General features: G+C 42.3%; 1 protein-coding gene and 1 long non-coding RNA gene across 5 annotated transcripts in view; one reads left to right on the top strand and one right to left on the bottom strand.

Annotated features, from left to right (window-relative positions):
- Positions 1 to 21145, top strand: part of THRB (thyroid hormone receptor beta) — a 336813-nt gene that overhangs the window by 242557 nt on the left and 73111 nt on the right. For 3 of the 4 annotated variants that reach the window (XM_042903309.1, XM_042903308.1, XM_042903310.1), the window contains one exon: positions 16113 to 16373. The exons of the other annotated variant lie outside the window; for it this stretch is intronic. In XM_042903309.1, the coding sequence (XP_042759243.1) occupies positions 16184 to 16373 (190 nt within the window). In that variant the 5' untranslated portion in view covers positions 16113 to 16183. The remainder of the gene's footprint in view (positions 1 to 16112; positions 16374 to 21145) is intronic. 4 annotated transcript variants of the gene reach the window in all.
- On the bottom strand, positions 1657 to 19405 carry LOC122198610. Its single transcript, XR_006193056.1, has 3 exons — positions 19013 to 19405; positions 14166 to 14495; positions 1657 to 2119 (listed from the first exon to the last, which is right to left on the bottom strand). It is a non-coding gene; the product is annotated as an uncharacterized LOC122198610 (long non-coding RNA).

The raw sequence follows: 21145 nt of genomic DNA, 5'->3' as shown, positions 1-21145 counted from the left end.
TAGAAGGTGAGCAGTGCTTTATAAATTTCACCATCTTCCCCATCCACTAAAAATAAGTGTCCATGTTATTAAGGCACCCTCGCTAAAATTTCGCAGATTGGAGGTACATTTAGATTAAATTCATGCCACTTAAAACACAGGTGTTTCAGGGTGCCTGGGTGGTTCTGTCAGTAAAGCATCGGACTTCGGCTCAGGTCATGAGCTCATGCCTCGTGAGTTCGAGCCCCAGGTCAGGCTATGTGCTAAGCGCTCAGAGCCTAGAGCCTGCTTCAGAGTCTGTGTCTCCCTCTGCCCCACCCTCCGGGCTCCATTCCTGTGCTCTCAAAAATTGACACCCACAAAAAAATAAAAACACAGGTGTTCCTGCTAGTGCTATCAGTCAGTCATACCTTAGCGTGTATTAATTCAATCAGACTTTTCCTCCTCCTGGAGTCCGTGAACAGATTGGTGGGGAGGAGACAACGGCAGGGTCAGTGTAAGAGCACCCTGAATCAGAGGCTATCAAGAAAACGCACTCACTTTGCAGTTTTGCAGGCAGGGTTTCATGGCCTCAGCACTGTCGACGTTAGAGGTGGATAATTCTTGCTGCGGAAGGCTATCCTGGGATTGTAAAAACTGTAGCGGCATCCCTGGCCTATATCCACGAGCTGCTGGCAGTGTGCACACTCCCCCAAGTTGTGACTGCTGAAAATGTCTCCAGACATTGACCACTGTCCTCAGGGAAGCAAAAAGCCCAGGTGAGGACCGCCAGCCTAGGGGCAGCCTCTAAGCACTCGCAGTAACTCCCGGCTCTCTCTTTCTGAGTCCGTATATGGATCCACCTAATAACCCTCAGACAACCGTCATGTGCAAGGCATGTGGGATTTTTGTTCCAGAACAGCTTCCTCACTTCAGCAACTTCTTCCTCTTCCCCACTGTGCTCATCTTCCCAGGAAAACTTATTTCTAGAATGAAGGCAGGAAGTAAAGTGCCCATTTTGCTTGAGGTAGCAAGTTTGAATCATTTTGTGACACCTGCCACTTAATGTGCCAGCCACAGTGTCTTAAATGTAACAGTGAGAATACCCAAGAGAACATCCCATGTGTAGGTTGTGGAGTGCTGGGACACTGCCATTTTGGTAGAACTGTTGTCTCTTCAAGAAGCTGTCACCTCTAGACAGATGCCAGACAAACAGGATAATTGCCTACAGAACATTATTTTCTCTTATTTTGGTTATTATTTGGTCAGAAAGTATCACAAGCCAGACTTTCATAAAGCTGGAGATGTTTGTATCTCAAACTGTGACTTTTTCCCCCAAAAATCATGCCTTTCAAGTTCCCAAGCACCAGCGTTCTCCAGCACTGTTGTTCCATGGCTGAAATCAGACAAGCCTGTTCATTTGAACATAATGTCCTTCCTACACTTCAGAAGAAATGTGCCTTTTGACTCCATCCTTTTTGAGGAGAGATTTCGTTTCCTAAAGCAGATGAACCTCTCTCGAAGGAATATTCATGCTAAGAGATGAAGGTCCACAGTAATTCCATAGGATTTCTCACCTGTCATCAGGCCAGCTTGGCCCATCCTGAGCAGGATTCCAGGCACAGCTTTGTGACTGTGGGCCAAGGTTCTACCTCTCTGGCCTGTACTGGCCTTATCTGTGGAATGTAGCATCGAGGTTATGAGAACAGCTTCCATTCGCGTTCTGTAACTGCGGGCAACATCTTTAGTTCTCTCAGCCACAGATTCCTCATCTGTGAAATGGGGCTGATAAACCCCAGCCCCCCCACTGCATCACTGTAAGGAGTAAATCAAACACAGCATGTACCTTCCCCTGGCATGTAGCAGGCCTTCTCCCAGGGTTAGCTCTCAAGATCATAAACTCAAAGTGAAATTATCCTTTTGTCAGTTCTCAGTTATTTGGTGGCCTTTTAGCTTTCCAGACGGGCAGCTAGGAAACAAACCAATTCTTCCTTATCTTGGTCATTTCGCTTGGTTGGTTGCTTGGTTTTTGCCTTCTATGTTTTTTGGCCACTTGGAGGAACAGCCCACAGCATCATAAACACGAACTTTTTGAACAGTCAGCAGCAGCAAGAGAAACAGAATCCCTTAGTGCACAGCTGTCTCTTATTTGGTAGATTTGCTGGAAAAATTTTTTTAATTAGAAAAACAGCTCTTAATGGTTGAGGTATAGAGCGAAAATGTCAGAATTCAAAACAGCATGGAGATTGAGCAATAAATCGTTGTATACTTAAAAACATGTTTTCACCTAAAAGATCATGGGAGGAAGAATCAGAAGACCTATCCTAGTTCTTCCCCCATTTGGGGGACCTTGAACAAGTCTGAGCTTTAGTTTATTTCAAACTTCTAACTGTATATTTTAGTGGACAGAATGGAGTTCTTTGGCCTGTGGTGATCACCTAAAGCATTTGGTGCTGGCTTGCCATTAACAGGTGGAAGTGTGGCTGAGTCAGCTAGACCTGCTGGCTGGGTGTGGATCCTGACTCTATTCTTTACGACTGTGTGACCTTGGGCAAGTTGTTTAACCTCTCTGTGCCCCAGTTTCCTCACCTGAAAAGTGAGGATATTTTTATCTCCTCGAGTTAAAGAATAAATGTAAAATTCTCAGAAGATGTGCCCGGCGTGTAGGTTAGCTATTACTTTTATTATTTTGTTGGCGGTCTCTAGAAAAGAAACCTGACAAAGGTGAAATTATAACTGGGAATCTTGGGGTCTGGATTTTTCCACCTCGTGTACTACATTTACCAACTAACCATTTAGGAAATAAAGACATTAGACACACTTCCCTTTAATTTCCCTAGCCTGTAACCAAATATATCTTCCCCCTCTGATTCGTGAATAGGAAACCTTATCTCTACATAGTAAATATTAAGTCTTACCAAAGTTTAAATTGGGTAACCACACATTTAACAAATTCTATGTACTTTACATGGGGACCGTGCCCCTAGAACAGTGTCTCAAACATCAGTGTGGTTGGGAATCGCACAAGGATCTTGTTAATATGCAGATTCTGATTCATCAATTCTGGGGCCAGAATCCCACATTTCTAACGAGCTCCTGGGTGATGCAGATGCGGTGTGATCCTCGGTCACACTTACAGATATTCACAAGCCACCTGAGGACGGAAGGGTCGTGGCGGCACACGTGGCCCTCATTGGGGGCACACAGGCTAGAGAGGGGCGGGCCTGCAGACCCTCATTGCCCCACACCCTCTCCAGCTCTGTTTTAAGCAGCTGAAAAGCTTAAGAAAAACCAAAAAGGTGTGAGGAAGACATTAGAAATCCCACCCACTTCTCTTGGTTTTCCTGCACTGTAAAAAAACATTGTAGAACAGCTTGCACCAAGCGGTTTGGCCCATCTGCAGTGCTAAATTATCTTCCACAAGACAGGCAGGTAGAAAGCCATTTAATTCTCCCCTCCATTTCCACTCAGGAAGAACAGGTGCTCAGCCAGACCCTCCCAGGGAACATTACGTACCCTGCAGAGCTGTGTCATACCACTGGGGCTCATTTAATGAAATGGATTTAAGTATTTAACAGTGGTCAGAGAGCCTGAAAACATCCCCAAAGCATCTGCTTTCAAGGAGTCCTCACTATCTAAAACATCTCGCCTGCTAGCATAACCAAGAGTAAGGAAAGGGCAAGTACCACGGCAGGGCCTCTATCCCTGAACAAAAGGGAAAACCAAAGTTCTCCAGGTTGAAATGCTTCCCCCTAAATAAGGGAAAGATCTACATTGATCTCGATCCTAGTTGCTTATTTTCACAGAGAAATATGGACAATGATAGATTCTATGAAAACCCAGAGAAGGATGGATCCATAGCTCTATGTGTTATTCTACTTTAACCCCAGCATCTATTTTGCTGATTACCCAAGAGGCACATTTTACCTTTTTATTTGAGAAATTGTAAATCTTGGTTTGTTCTTTATCCACAAATTATACCCCAGCCCTAGCTTGCAAAGTTAGAAAGTATTCACGGGTATTTCCTACCCTGGGAAGGGGTATTTCGAGTTTGGAAACATAAAATGGGGACAAGCCTTACAGACTACCTTATGTTTTTTTCAGCAATGTGGGTTCGGACTGGCAACGAGAATAAACATTATGATCTGAACTTTCATACAGGGGAAATCTAATCCTGGCAGTAAACATCTGTTCCCTTTTATGTGCATTTGTGGCTCTTTAATAGGAATGTTTTTGCAACAGCTGTAGCTTTTCTAATATCCTAAATGGAATCTCTGTAGCCTTTAGAGTAATTACACCTCAAAGTTTAAGTCATCCGACCTGAGGATTCTGATTAAATCCAGGATGAATTATGGAAAAATCAAATGACCGTTCCTAGGGGAGGATTCCACTATGTCCTCTGGAAAGTACCTTCCAAGTCTCTAGGGCCTCTGCCAGTGCTCCAGAGGGCGGCTTGTTCCTATGTGGTTAAATAATTGTGAGATGGCCACCGACACGTTTCCATGCAGTTAAACTTCACGTGGAGATTCCACTGTGGTCTTTGAACACACCTCGTTTTGTTGTGCTGTTTTTAACTTGGTTTCAGCTAAACTTCCAAATGGATTAATGTGAACCCCATTTAAAAGGTTCTAAACACACTTTAAGAAAATTTAATGGTTTTAACTCACTATCAAGAGGTTATCATTGTAGTTTCTAGTTTCAGAATAACTATGTGAGGTTTCTATAGCTATGATGATTGTTTTTCATTTGGATAATGATGGCCTAATGAAATATACAGGAAAACTGGAGAAGCAGAAGCAGCCAGATAAGAAAAAGATTTGTTTCTCTCTTAGCAGCTCCCAGATCTCACTCACTTAATGGACTGAGAATCCCTGCCAATGAAACACGAGAAACCCACGGTGATAGCAAACTTCAATTCACCTGCACACAGGGGCAGAGAAGTCCAGTCTCAACACAAAGAAAAATCAATAGGCAGGTGCTCCGTAAATGAAAGACAAAACCATATAGCAATGGAAGGCAGCCTATCTGAACAAAGAGCCTGATTTTGCAAGACTTTGCCTACAAGAGGATATTCCTGAGGATGCATTTCATGTAACCAAAGGCTAAGCAACAGCCTCAGCAGATCCTCATTTATAAAGTTTCAGGAGTGAAGCACCAGATATTGTCCAGATTGAGTACACCCTAGTTGGAATATTTGAGCACATTTCATGGTCCTGTGTCTTTCATTCTATACATGAATACAATGTTAACATTTCACTTCCTTTAAAATTTTTTCAAAGAAAGTGTAAGTGAAAGGCCATCATTGTCTTAAACCCCAGAGTCTTTCCCTTCTGACCTCTGCTCCAGATCTTGAAATAGCCATAGACACCTAGCACTTGGAAAGGGTGGAAGTGAAGGAAGAGAAGTTCTGAAGAAACAGTCTAGGGATCAAGAAAAGATCATGAGAAATAGCACTTAGCTAAGCAGGAGGAGGGTGAGAAAGCACAAAGGGGAGAAGGATTCTCTCATTTCGTATTCCCCACTGGCCTGTGGAGGAGCAGGAGGGAGCCATAGAGAGCGGATGAGTTTAGTTCAATTCCACACAAGGTAATGAGCATTCATTAATGTGCCAGGCCCCGTGCTACATGTTGGGGCACAAATCAAACAAGCCATGGTCCCCACTATCAAGGACCTCATCAGTCTAAACAAGTGAACTCATAATTGCATTACTATAATGCCTTCGGAATAGAAACACAGGAATCTGGTAACTTCCCTCCACGTTTATTTCCTCATTGGTTAACGTGGCAGACAATACCCATCTCTCCGCATCGGAATGCAAGTTAGATACTGTAGGAAAAATGCTTGAAATGCTACCTGGCACATAGGTACTCAGCTAATAGTAATTTTTATTTGTGGTGCCTACTCTCGTAGCCTGGCATATAGTAAGTCCTCAGTGAATTTTATGACTATTATCCTACACATGAAGTACCCCGTAGATAATAAATGTGGTTTCCTCCCTTTCTAATCCTCCTTAGTCACAATTCCTGTAGAAGCCAGTGGCCTGGAAACTATCCCGCAAGCTGTAACCCATGCCCCCTCGTGTCCTACAATGACCAGAATATTCCACTCCATTTTGCAGGTATAAGTTGTGGAGAATACCAAAGGATAGCTGGTCACAATGTCAAGGGCCATTCCTCATACTGGGAATGCTAACATGCACCGAGGGATCTCAGAAGCAACACATGATTACACGTTACTAGAACAAGTAACAAATGTTTTTCAAAGGAAGAGGAACTCCCCACTGACTGGAATAGCAGTCCCAGAGGAGGGGAAGGGGATGACTTATAAGGTTTTTGTGGGTTAAGAGGAGGGAGGAGAATGGAGCCTCCAGGTTCCTTCCCACCCACTGAGAATTATGGACTTGTTCTCTGTAGTTATCAGTGTAAAATAGGAAGGCAACACTTCAAAAACTGATATTTCTGCTCAATGGTAGACCTTGTACAGACGTTAGCTCGTGTAATCGTAACACCAATGCCGAGGGATTCTCACCCAGTTTCCTAATAAGACTCAGCAGTCACGTAACCCTTTCCTCACAATTCTTGAAAGGAGTAATGGTGAATTTCCCTTAAAAACGGTCAACAATTTGGGGGCGCCTGGGAGGGGCTCAGTCGGTTGAGCGTCCGACTTCGGCTCAGGTCACCATCTTGCAGTTTGGGAGTTTAAGCCCTGTGTCGGGCTCTGTGCTGACAGCTCAAAGCCTGGAGCCTGCTTCGGATTCTGTGTGTGTCTCTCTCTGCCCCTCCCCCACTCACACTCTGTCTCCTTCAAAAATAGGCATTAAAAATTCAGGAAAAAAAAAAAACCATCAACAATTTGACTTTTCTCTCATTTCGGGGAAATCTCCCTCCCTTGCCCAAATACTCCAAATACACAAGTCTTACAGATTCCGCTGACGAAGCACTGCCCCCAAAGCCCTTCATAAAAAGTGGTGAGCCAGGCACTACAGCTTAGGCTACTCGTTGAGATTTCCAGGCCAAGCAAAGCCACCCTAGATGGATCCAAGGACACTGGCAAACAAGCCAGCAGCCTGCCCTCTGGTAACTGGCCCACCCATCCCAGATGAGACGATAGTCCTAGGTCAGAGGTCCTGATAAGATAGCACTGACACCTGCAACCGTGCTCTGGTGTCCCTTGTGAAGCTCTCCACCACTTGTCTGGGCAGCAAACAAGCTACACCTGTCTTAAGCAAATTCCAAAGTAAAAACAGGAAGTTCACCCAGTCTGAGGGCCGGGACAAGCAGAGTCTAGCTTCCCTTTCTGTCTTCGCCGTGCACAGAATGAATCAAAGGCTGACATGCATCTGATTACGGGCAAGCTACCTTTTGTTGCAGAACATTGATGCGAACCAGCTCTGGCTGACTAGCTCTCACACAGAGCTCGTGATGGCTCAGTGCAGAAGATCCCTGGCTAGATGCAAGTCTTTGTGTGCTCTGTTAGGCTTCTGAAGTATCTGGACCTGTCTCTATTATGTTAAATTATTTCCAAATAATATTCATTCAGGTCCTGTCGTGTTAAAGCACTGTGCTTGGTGCTGTGGGAGCGGAGAGATGGAGAAGTTGATCAGAGTCCAATAGAGGGGGGGAGGGGAAGTATGGATCCCATTGCCGTAATACAGGGAAAACATGGTAAGTTCTTGCCTTACGGAGGAGAGACAGACAAGGATTATAGACATTCAAGAGAGATCCAAAAGGTAGAGCAATTGGCCCAGAGTCACACGGCTGATAAATGCCAAAGCCAGAATTTGAACCTTAATCAGCAGAGTGCAGATTCTTAACCACTATTATACCCTACTTCTAAAAAGCAATTTTTTTTTTTTTTTTTTTTTTTTTTTGAGAGAAAGAGACAGACAGAACGTGAGTGAGGGAGAAACAGACAGAATCTGAAGCGGGCTCCAGGCTCTGAACTGTCAGCACAGAGCCCGATGCAGGGCTCAAACCCACAAACTGTTATATCGTGACCTGAGCCGAAGTCAGACGCTTAACCGACCGAGCCACCCAGGCACCCCACCGCTAAAAAGCAAGACAGTTTTCATTTTCTCAGCAGTCTGGAGAAGACGGTATTGGCAGTAGAAAATCTACATTGAAGTTGTTTTCATAGTTTTGAGTCCTCCTTGGGACTTATCAGTGACTTAGATAAGAAAACAGGCAAGAAGTCTGTGCCTAGGAAATCGTTTTCTCTTTGCAAAGTTACCAGATTGCTACGATGGTAATTAAGGCATCGTGCTAGGCACCGTGTTCAACAAATTCTTTTAAAAAAGTAAATGATTAAATCATTGTCCCAGACTAGGAGTCTGGAGTTTTCGCTTTGGCCAGCAAGAAAACAGAGAATTCAGTATAAAAAAAACCCGCTAACATCCCGGAGGAGACAAGAGCCCGAACTGCCCTTTCATCTCCATATTTATTGAGCTCACAAGATATTACCCACGTGGTGAACGTGAAGAAAACAAGATCTTACACACGTGAACGTGGAGAAAACAATCAGATAGTAATTATTAATTTGTGTGTTGAAGAACCAACGGGGTGGGGGGCAAGTGGAGTTTGTGATCAAAATACAATAGTACATTGGCTTCTGATGGAAAGTAAGTTCCTGCAGGTGATATAACAAGTTACTCGTGATTCCATTACACTATCTCGCTAGCTAACCTCGGGCGCTTTTGCCCTGTGGTCACAGCTTTCCGCCCTAAGCTTCTTTCTAACCCATTTATGTAAGTAGAACCTATTTCCCCATAAATCATGAGTTATGAAGTAGCACATGGACAGAGAAAGATACATGGAAAGTGTTAATGAAGTTTGCAGGGTGGATGGGATAGTTCAAGAAAACCTGAATAGATCTAGGCTTTGAAGGCTGAGAACAGATCAAATCCTATGAGCAACATTATATGGTCAGTTTACAAATGGAAAGAACTGAGGCTTAGAAAGTGGCAGTGATTTCCAAAATTGGACCCTTCAGCCACTAAAAGAGTGGGACTCAGATTTCCAACTTCCCTCTCTCCTCTGTTCACTAAAACAGAGTCGCCTCCAGGTCCATATGGGGATCCAACCGTTAGGGTTTTGTTTGTTTGTTTGTTTGTTTTGAGAAAGAGTGGGGGAAGGGCAGAGAGAGGGAGAGACAGAATCCCAAGCAAGCTCCAGGCCATCAGTGCAGAGTCCCATGTGGGGCTCGAGCTCACTAACCGTGAGATCGTGACCTGAGCTGAGATCAAGAGTCAGATTCTTAACAAACTGAACCACCCAGGCACCCCCAAACCATTAGGTTTTACTTTCGATTATCTTCCTTGAGAAATGCATCCCTGGTAGGTTCTTTAAAAGGGAATATCCAACCTTCATGTAAAAGGGGCAGGGGTTGGTGATCCCAGTAATTGTTCTCAATACATCAAGAGGAGGTGATGTATGGAGTTGGAAAGGGCACTCCAGGATTAAGGAGCTGACTCTGTTGTGGGAGCAAGCATCACATGTTAGAAAAAGCCCACACGGCCAGAAGACAAAAGGCAAGGGGCCAACGCCACAGGGGAGCAGCTCGGTGGGATAGACAAGGGTAAATCTCTTGGAGTCTTTCTGGCTGTAGTAATGTATATTTTTGAAAGCTCACTCTGCCTGCTCTGTGAACAGTGGGCTGTAGGTGGCTTAGAATGAAAGCAGGCAGAGTTGTGAATATAAATAAGTAACTGAGGGACACCTGGGTGGCTCAGTCAGTTAAGCATCTGACTTCAGCTCAGGTCATGATCTCGGGGTCCGTGGGTTCAAGCCCCATGTTGGGCTGTGTGCTGACAACTCAGAGCCTGGAGCCTGCTTCAGATTCTGTGTCTCCCTCTCTCTCTGCCCCTCCTCAACTCTTGCTCTCTCTCTCTCTCTCAAAAATAAATAAAAAAAACATTAAAAAAAATTAAAATGAGTAACTGGGAAAATTGAATAATAAACATAGTTGATAAAGAACTTTGAAAGAATAAAACGACAACTATTAGGGCACCTGGGTGGCTCAGTGGGTAAAGCATCTGACTTCAGCTCAGGTCATGATCTCACAGTTCGTAAGTTCAAGCTCCACTTAGTGAGTTCAAGCCCCATTTCGTGTGAGCCCCACTTTCTCTCCCTCTCTCTGCTCTTCATGGGATTGTCTGTCTCCCTCTCTCTGCTCCTCTCTCGTGTCCTCTCTCTCAAAAAAAAATTTAAAAAATAAAATAAATTACTCCTATTAAAAAAATGATAACTATTAATAGGCTAATGGCTACTCATCAAACTAAGGCAAATAATGATAATATTATCTGTTAACAGCACAAAGGTATGAAAGAGCAGATGAAGTGCTTCTCTGAATGTAACGTTCCTCTTAAATCAAGCAGTGTCACTGTGTACCTCCCTGGATGTTCATGAAGATGAGTAAGAATGCCTAGTTCCATACTTGGCCCTTAGTAAATGCTCAGCCAAACATTAGTCTCCTGTTCTAGCAGACTCCACAAATAAAAATCAGTTGATATGTACATAGTATGAGAATTAGGCAAAGCTAAAACTTAATGGGCTCGAGTAAAAAATTAGAATGGAAATTAGAGACGTCATACTTAATATCCTGAGCTATACGTGATAATTCAACACACTGCCTGGGTTTGCAAAGCACACTGTATACACATTCCCCTACCACAGAGTATGGGTTGGGGTCTCAATGCCTAACACTGATGGCCTTGAATGCAAACTAAACACTCTTATAATGAGTGCCATGAAATCCCAGCCTACTCAGCTAACCCTCACTGACCACGTTGTCATAATCCTATTTCCTTTGCCTTAGTGCTTTTCTAATGTATCAGCTTGATTTTGTGTCCTGAAATACTTGAATATTTCCATGTAATTCTCCCTTTTTTGATGGACAGATTTATTTCCGATCCTATTTAATGAAATTTCCTGAGATAGGCTATAGGTAGTTATATTAATGAGATTTAGGTTCGTTTCTTTTTACAAAATTAACTTTTTAGACTGGTGTTGTGTCATTCAAAGTCACAAGAATTGTAGACATCTAACACAAATTCAGCCACTCGATCTATACGCTCTTGAGAAACACAGGGCAATGTGTGCCTGGTTATTTAAGTAGCAGTTCACATGCTCCTATCTACTTATTTTCTCCAATTCTTCTTGGATAAATTAAATTGGTTAATTGTCTTGATGTCTAGAATATGAAGTATTAAAAGCCAGGTATTAGCTAGAATCCATTAAAGAGCAAAGGATTCACACTGCATGTGACTAACAAGATATGGTCATTCCTAGAATCCTCCTTTAAAAAAAATGTGGGGCTCCTGGGTGGCTCAGTCGGTTAAGCGTCCGACTTCAGCTCAGGTCATGATCTCACAGTCTGTGAGTTTGAGCCCCGCGTCGGGCTCTGTGCTGACAGCTCAGAGCCTGGAGCCTGTTTCAGATTCTGTGTCTCCCTCTCTCTCTCTGCCCCTCCCCTGCTCATGCTCTGTCTCTGTCTCAAAAATAAATAAAAACATTAACAAAAAAAAATTTTTTTTTAATGTATTTCAGGGCAGCTGAGTGGCTCAGTTGATTAAGCATCTGACTTCAGCTCAGGTCATGACCTGATGGTTTGTGGGTTCGAACCCCACACTGGGCTCTCTGCTGACAGCAGAGAGCCTGCTTTGGATCTTCTGTCCCCCTTTCTCTCTGCCCCTCCCCTGCTTGCTCTCTCTCTCTCTCTCTCTCTCTCTCAAAAATAAATAAACATTAAAAAATTTTTAGTGTATTGCTACTATTGTTCACATCATGTCCCAGATAATTAATGCCCAGAACAACAGACTTTTCAGGGGAATACTTATTTACATCCTCACCCACCATCTATAAGATAATATCCAATTAATATCAGACCTTTTACTGAAATATAGTTGACACACAATGTTACATTAGTTTCAGGTGTACAAATAGTGATTTTACAAGTTTATACAATATGCTGTGCTCACCACAGGTAGCTACCATCTGTCACCATACGTTATTATTATACCATTGACTGTATTCCCTGTGCTGTACCTTTTACCCCCATGACTTCTTCATTCATGTCTGGAAGCCTGTGTCTCCCACTTCCCTTCACCCATTTTACCCACCCTGTACCCTCCTCTCCTCTGGCAACCATCAGTTTGTTCTTTGTATTTATCTATCTGCTTCTGCTTTTTGTTTGTTCATTCATTTTGTTTTTTAGATTTTACCTACATATAAGTGAAATCAGATAGTATTTCATTCTCAGTCTATTTCACTTAGCATAATACTCTTTAGGTCCATCTACATTATTGCAAATGGCAACATCTCATCCTTTTTTATGGTTGTGTAATTTTTCTGTGTGTGTGTGTGTGTGTGTATGTGTGTGTGTGTACAGCACCTCTTTATCCATTCATCTATCAATGAACACTTATGTTACTTCCCTACCTTGCCTATTGTAAGTCATATATTATACATATATCTTTTTAAATCAGTGTTTCTGTTTTGTTTGGTAAGTACCCAGTAGTGGAATTAGAGAATCATAGGGTAGTTCTATTTTTAAATTTTGGAGGAGTCTCCATATTGTTTTCCACAGTGGCTGCACCAATTTAAATTCTCACCAGTGGTGCCCCAGGGTTCCTATTTCTCCACATCCACACCAACACTTATTGTTCCTTGTGTTTTTGATTCTAGCCCTTCTGACAAATGTGAGGTGATATCTCATTGTGCTTTTGATTTGCATTTCCCTGATGATTATGGCACTGAGAATATTTTCATAACATCTGACTTTTAAAGCTTCACACAGCTGATGCCAAAACAGTTGATGAATTGTTTAATTATAAAACAAATTTACTTCAAGGCTGTGTAAAAACATCAGGGTGTGAGATGGAGACTATGTCCTTACCTGGAACCTGCCAGTAATTTGTTTTCCTGCCTTCAGTTTTCTGAACTCTGTGGATCTCCAACTCTTTTGGGTATCAGAATCATCTGGAGAACTTAGCAAATAAACAAACGCCCTGGCCCCATCCCACTTCAATAGGCCTGGTCTTCTGTGTTCTTTAGTAGTGCCTCAGGTGATTGTCACTCACTAAGGTTTGAGAATGGTTGACTTAATCTGTTGCTATTTCAGTCCCTCTACGAAGATATGGCTCATTGATTTGAGTTTGGGGGGAACCAAAGGATACGAGCGAGCGTTAGACACAGAAATAGCAGGGTACCCCTGAACACCAGCACTGCCAAGCAAACACACGTGAGGTAACTTATGGGCAGAATTTAAGGAGCTCGGTGTAGTGGGTATCTTATCCCTCCTTTGGAATGGAATAGGACTTGTATGTGTTGCCCTGTTCATGGAAGGATAAGAATCAAGAATCCTCCTTAAATAGAATCCTCTCAAATTTTCCCATGACCCAACCAAGAGTTCTCAGTCCCCAGGTTTCCCAGCAGGTGCCCCAACCAATAAACTTGCCAATTAAGCGGCTGAATATCATTATCATGAATGTAATTACAGACAGTAATTTACGAGCCCGCAAATGCCTCCCATGAATGAAGCCCTTTCCCCCAACCATCTCAACTTCTTTTCTTAGGAAAATGGATGGCAATCTTATCCCTTGCCTCACCCCAAACATAACCTCCCTTGCTTAGAAGAAATCCCTGCTCTTGCTGGCCCAGGGGACATGCTGAGCAAGCTTTAATAGGCTGTGCTTAAGGAGGAATGTCCCCTTGGGTGGAGTCCCTTTCAGCATCTCTCATCCCAGCGTGGTCACTAGTTCCCTTCACTAGGGAGCAGTAACTACTCACTTTGGCTGAATTTCTTAATTTCTGTTTGATCAGGGAAATTGATACCAAATTTTAAGAATTTCTGCAGAAAAATCAAATGTTGGAGGCTTTACAAAATAGTGTGATAACTTTAGCATTACTTAACATGGAGCTTTACAGGATGCAATTTACCAAGGATTTAGAGAGTCCCTGAAAACAAAGAAGACATATAGAAACATGCATTGGTCAGAAGCCTTTTTATGTATGTAGAAATAAAATCAATCTCTTTAGGCCCAGAATTAACCCTTGCATTCAGTAGCTTTATATTTAGCTCATGAAAACCTCAAACCCTCGCGGATAATAAACTTGAATGGATTCTACATAGATATGTTTAATTTGAATGCAATACAATCTCTCACGATTTTAATCTGTTGTTTTCTTTTAATGGATAGTGAGAATAGGTACCTGTAATTGCACAGTAGCTGGCTGTGGTTGAGTCCAGATTTCTTGATTCACCATGCATTGAATAAGGCCACGTAATCTCCAAAGAGAAAGGACTCATGATCTCACACAATGCCTAGAACGGCCGTTTGCATACAGTGAATTTTCAGGGCTCTTCTCTGAATAAGATCAAATGTTGTATCCAAAAGCTGTCACAGTAGAATTTTTTTTTTTTTTTTTTTTTGCAAGGACTTATTGCTTACTGGCCTTGTTATTTCAAGCCACAGCATTTCCATTTACTGTGACAAAGAAATCATATGTTGATTATTTGTTGTCAATGTTCACAGTCGCCTCCTGGAGTAGAAAGAGAGTGTACATGTGTTAGAATTTCCACATAGTAACCTGAAATCTCACAGGGTAAATGCGGCCTCCAAAGTGACTGAGAGTAGGTCACACTTTTAGAGAAACCATCCTAACAACAACTGAAGACGTTTAGTCCTTTAGAGAGGGTGCTTATGAAAACCTAAAGCATTTTTAACCCTTGCATTAAATAATTTAAAAGTCATTTTAAATGTTAGAAAGGCAGCTTACTTAATACTCCCAATACTGGGGAGCCTCGGTGGGTTAAATGTCCGACTTTGGCTCAGGCCATGATCTCGTGGTCTGTGAGTTCGAGCCCCGTGTCAGGCTCTGTGCTGACAGCTCAGAGCCTGGAGCTTGCTTCGGATTCTGTGTCTCCCTCTCTCTTTGCCCTTCTCCTGCTCACACTCTGTCTCCCTCTCTGTATCTCAAAAATAAACATCAAAAAAAAGAAAAAAACCTCCCAATACTATGCACAGATCAGGATGGACTCTTCTCTCTAATATGGATATCTTTGCTCCTTTGGTAATTTCTGCATAAAGGAAAATTCACTTATAAATTACAGTCTTTCAATCACTGTATATGATCAATTTAAAAGTATAACTCTATATTGTATTTTTCTCATTTTGACAGTAGCCTAAGAATTTCTAGAAATATGGATGACCAGATGGGTTATGTTTTTTAATTTTTTGTATATACAAATACATACATTAGCCTGTTCATTTTTACTACCTTATATCCATGTACAGTAAAGACATTCAAGGAGGTAAAGTTTGCCACCGGGGAAGATCAGTGTGAGAAAGTTTTCATTATGTTATTCCCCTTCTTCCTATTTTCTAGAGGGTAGATTTTCAAGTCCCTATAAATTAAATAGGAAGAACAACACCATATACATAAGTAATTCACTGCCTCTGCCTCAGCCAAAGAGATCCGGAGCTTATTCTATCATTAGGGCTGCTAATCGGCCCCACAACTAAAGCGCTGTCTGCTTTCCTTCATTGGATCTCATTGCCTATTTGGGACTACATTTACAAATATCCATTTGAAGATCCAGTCCCTTTTATCAGGCTGTTAGGGAAGAAGGTGGTAGGGAGGACCGAGTTGTCACTCTTTGAGGAACCACGTGAGCATGTCCCACTTAAGTAACAAGGGTGCCCCTCAGGTCAGCCTGTGATGAAACCAAAGTCAAACAAGGCTGAATCCTGGATGTTTTATGTCCTAAGGATCTGAAAAGTGTACATGGCCAGCCCTGACCCTCAAGACCTCAAACGATCGTCTAAGTAGTAACATAAATTGGCGTAAACTTGCTCTTGGGCTATTGCTGTGGAAGCCTGGCTGGCGAAAGCACAGCCTTTCCATGGAGGAACTAATGTCTCTCTAGGCACTAAAAATAAGGGGGAATGTGTTGATTACTCCGACAGGCAATCCAACTGCGGTGGCTAAATGCCCAAGGCTGACAAATTCTGCATCTTATCACTGCCGTCAAGTGGAGGTGCATGTGAATACTGTCAGCCCCAAAGAACTGAGAAACAACTTGCCTTCCAAAACTGCATCTCAACAAAATCTTGACAATGCCAACAGCTCGTCATCTCGTGTTTTTCAACCCTCCAGAAAATGGCCTTCCAGCCTGGGACAAACCAAAGCACTGTCCAGACCGAGAACACGACTGGAAGCTAGTAGGAATGTCTGAAGCCTGCCTACATAGGAAGAGCCATGCGGAGAGGCGCAGCGCATTGAAAAATGAACAGACATCACCACATCTCATCCAGGCCACTTGGACTAGCTCAATATTCCATCTGGACCATGACGATGTGAATGATCAGAGTGTCCCAAGTGCCCAGACCTTCCAAACAGAAGAGAAGAAATGTAAAGGTAACCTGATTTTTATTAGACCCTACCAAGTGTTTCTTCAACAAGCAGAGAAAAATCTCTGTTGTAAATGTGTGCTCAGCTCCATTTATTCCAATGCACAGCATCCATGTGTTTTCCCCAACTGTTCCGTTGCAGGGTTTCTTTATCCCCAAATCTTCTTTTGAACATAAATAAGTGAGTCCCAAAGGAAAGCAGTTAATTTCAGTTTCATGTTGTGTTGGACACTTGAGGAGAAGACATTTTTATTTCTCTAATTAGCAGATGGGTTGTTAGCTTTGGCTTTAACTCTGCTTTTGAATCTGAGTAGAAATAGACATTGCTATCGTTCTATAACTACTTGCCTTTGATACGCGCGCGCGCACGCATGTGTGTGTGTGTGTGTGTGTGTGTGTGTGTGTGTGTGTGTTTCTTTTCCCAATGGCTAATGGGATCTCAAAGACTACCTTTAACCCAAATAGACAATTCATGCTCAAAAGAGAGGTTTTAAGTTGTTTTCTTTTACTCATTAAATCCTTGTGTCATCTTCCTGAAAGGCAAGATTATGGTGTTAGGAGGTTGTCACCTCATAAAAAAAGTGTTAAACTGGCCTTAAGTTCCTGATTGCATTAGATTTAACTGGTCTTTACCTCAGGTTGCCTCCACCCTGACAGATGTCTTTGTGCTGATCGCTTTATTGTCTTAGGGCTCCCCAAAATGTGTGCTTTGTAAATTCATTTGTGCTTTTAAATGTCCACATTCATGTGACTTTCCATTCTTTTTCAATTTAGCATGTAGGGGGAAAAAAGATCTTTTGGTTCTTCTTTAAGGACTTTGACTCATGACTAAGTTTTAGATTGTGTGTTTGGAAATCTGGCAATCACTCAGCAAGATATATTAATGAAAGTCTGTAAAGGCTCTTCTATATGAGCCATGAAAGACTTTTACATACCGTTTTAACTTGAAGATAAATACATGATCATTCTATCAAAAAACGGCTGGTCTTTTAGCTTTTCAGAGAACACATGATAATCTCCTTAGAACTACCAGTTGACCTGGGAAGTTGAGTGTGTACATTGTTTCAACTGAAAATAGAATTATCTAAGAATAATAAAATAGTGGTATGAGCTCTGATTTGAGTGTAGTCAAAACTATACATGTTCTGAATGGGAAGATTTGTGTTTGAACTGCCTCTCTATTATTTGGGGATTTGAGAAACTGAATGGGTATTTAGAAAAAGAACAAAATAAGGTTTTTTTTGAAAGAGCATATAGGACAAGAATGTGTGTCTGTGTGTGTGCATGGTCACACAAATTTGTGTGAGAAATAATTGAGATTTAGTCTTAGAATTTGCAACCAGAGTGTGACTTCAGAATTTATGAGCTGGCATCAAAACCATGTCACTCCTTGGTTTACAGTGAAATGCCAACATGAAATTGTAGTATCCTCGTCATCTAAGAACCTCACAAACTAATTTGATTCATTCACAGTTGGTACCCATACTCATTCATTCAGTCAGTCACTCATTTATTCATTCATAGGCTCCATCTATGTCTCCATCATTGACAAAAAATCTTGGCCTTGGGTACCCAGAGTTCCCAATACTGTAGTTTTCAGTTTGTAGTTATACCTTAAAAGCAAAAGGAAACAGTCTCTATTTGGATCCAAGGCGGTAACTATGGTACAGTGGTTAAAGTCACAAGTTTGGGCTAGAATCCCAGCCTTTCCGCTCTGTCCTTGAGCAAGTTTATGTGATTGTTGATAGAATTAAATAAGAAAATATATTTAAGCATTTAGCATAGTACCTCTCATAAGTGCTCTCTAAATGGCAGCTATCATTATTACTGTGACCAGTATTATTAGCTATGCACCATTAAATCACATAAATTCCTTGTGCTCCACTGTGTGCCTAGTAAGGTATGGAGAAGGAGAATAGGACAGATGAGTGTGGGGTAAGGCATGACGTATCGGGGGGATTAGGGTTGATAACCCATTTTGCATTCATTAAGCTCTCCTTTGCTGAAAGTCAGAGAACTATTTAATAAGAAAATATAATTAAATTATTACATTAAAGTCCTTCCCCAAGATTCTAGTATTAAAAGGAAAACAGCTACTAGCAACGTGGATGGAACTGGAGAGTGTTATGCTAAGTGAAATAAGTCATATAGAGAAAGACAGATATCATATGTTTTTCACTCTTATGTGGATCCTGACAAACGTAACAGAAGACCATGGGGGAGGGGAAGGAAAAAAAAAAGTTAAAGAGGGAGGGAGCCAAACCATAAGAGACTCTTAAAAACTGAGAATAAACTGAGGGTTGATGGGGAGTGGGAGGGAGGGGAGGGTGGGCGATGGGCATTGAGGAGGGCTCCTGTTGGGATGAGCACTGGGTGTTGTATGGAAACCAATTTGACAATAAATTTCATATTAAAAAATAAAAAAATAAAAATAAAAAATAAGAAATAAAAAAAAAAGGAAAACAACTAAGGAAAAATCTCTGGTAGTTTCTACAGTAACCAGCAGGGTTCACCTTGGCATGAACATGAGTCAATGGCTTGGCTGAGCATGAAAATGCCACAGGAAGGCCAATGTTGTCATGGCCCATGAACCATATAAACTGAATTTTACTCATTCACAGTGGACAACTCTATTTAGGGAGGCACCTGTGAGGCCAGAGAAACAACTTGATTAGTCGCTCTTTTCTTCTTGGAGTTGGTTCTTCTTCCTCTGCTCTGCCTGTCTGCCACCTGTATAAAATCACTGTGAGGAGAGTTCTGTTTTAATATCCATTTATGCTGGATATTTATTTCCTGGCTATCTCTTTCCAGCCCCCAAGCATGCTTGATATCTCAGTCCTGGGCTACAATTCCATGCGTTTATCCCATCAGTGTTTATTAAGTGCCTGCTATATGTAGGACATTACCCTTGATGTCTGAGTATGAAAAATAGCATCAAGACCGAAAGTATATCCAAAGAGCCCCGTTTCAAGGACCCCAAATGGAATTAACAAGAACTAAATGGTCCCGAAGGATACAAAAAGTTAAGGATCTACAGTGCAAGAGCCAAAAGAACAAATTGCCTGCTTGAGTTACACAATAAGCCTGTCTCTCAGGTCAGTAAGTAGCCCATCTAGATCAGTGCATCTCCAAGGGTGGTTTGTGGATGAGTGCCCTTCTACAAATTGTCATCGTTACTCTCTATTGATGCAAATACAGACTAACAGTAAGCATTAGAAACTTTTCTAGCAATTTGACATTACCACTGACTTTCAAATGCATGATCAGTGGGTTCACATCACCGAACAGAGACTGGACTAGTCAGGAATTGTCAAACTTGCCTGGTCAGCCATGCATGGCCACAGCTATGTCACAGTCGTGTGCAGTATAACCACATATTGAGCTATAATGGACCAGATATTTTTTAAATGGTCCTTCGGTTCGAATAATTATGCTTTATAGAATTATTGATGTTTTTCTTGTCGCTTATTTATGGTACATATTCAATGTCTTGGTTTTCATTTTGGTCTGAACACCGGTTTCATTTTCATCTGCATATACCTGTGTTTTTATCCGCTACAGTCCTTCTAAAGAAATTAATTGGTAACACATTTAACTAGAATGAGAACTCTGGCAACCTAACATTCTGCTGCAAAGCCCACAATTCAAACCTGCTCTAGTACCAGAAGCTATTTCCAACCAGAAGCAAGCGACCCCATTCCCTTCCCCAAGCCACCCTTCTGTCTCCACACTACACCTCCCTGGAGTTTTTGTCACAATCTGAACTGATTGCTTAGGCACAAGGACCACATCCTACTCCTGCCCACCTCCTTCCTTCCCAGAGTCTGAGATGATACATTCGGTGGTGCTCAAAGTGCACCAACCAGTGGCACTAACTACACCAGGAGCTTGTCAGAAATGCAGAATCTCAGGCCTCAATCCAGACTGCTGAATTGGAAGCTTTGAAAAGAGGCCCAAGAATCTGTTTTTTAGCCAGCCCTCTGGGTGATTGTTAAAAACAATTAGGAGGAAATGCCTAAGAATGCATACTCTTAAACTCTGAGTATAGGAGAGGTCCTGCCACCTAGTGGACATTTAGGGAATGTGCATTTTTCTTCCCTTTCTTGACTGGGACTGGAGAGCCAACTACGTCACTGTTTTTGATAATACTTCCTTTAGGCCTGGTTTAGCTTTTTTTTTTTTTTTCCAAATTTCTTTTAATGTTTATTTTTATTTCTGAGAAAGAGAGAGAGCGTGCACATGCGGGGGAGGGTCAGAGAGAGAGGGAGACACAGAGCAGGCTCCAGGCTCTAAGCTGTCTGTCAGTGCAGAGCCCGACGCAGGGCTAGAACTCACGAACCTCAAGACCATGACCGGAGTCAAAGTCAGTCGCCCAACCAACTGAGCCATCCAGGCGCCCCTAGGCCTGGTTTGTCTTAATTGCCAACTGGATGTTCTATTTAATCACTCAGCCTGGTAACACATCCCTCTGGGACTTGAACCCTTCAGAGAATCCCACTCTGTTTGGCTGGGGCCCTGATCCTCCTCTAAGTACTTAGAAGGCTTCTTCACGCAGACCTCTCATGCCTTCCTGAGCTTCTCGTCAGAACCACAGGGTCTCACCAGTCCCACAAGGATGAGTCCCAGATGGATGTGTCCACTCCTGTAGCTGGATCCAGCAGGGTTTGGATCTAGACAATCAGACCTCCATCCTTAGATGTTTGTGGTCAAGGTCAGTCAGGGACCTCCCAGTAGGAGGAGAGAGGCAAGGACTGACCCACCTCCCCTGCTGCGTCAGAA

This window comes from Panthera leo, chromosome C2 (assembly GCF_018350215.1).
Source record: "Panthera leo isolate Ple1 chromosome C2, P.leo_Ple1_pat1.1, whole genome shotgun sequence".
Lineage (NCBI taxonomy): Eukaryota > Metazoa > Chordata > Mammalia > Carnivora > Felidae > Panthera > Panthera leo.
The sequence above is the reverse complement of the archived record's forward strand: the minus strand, read 5'-3'. Positions and strand labels throughout refer to the sequence as shown.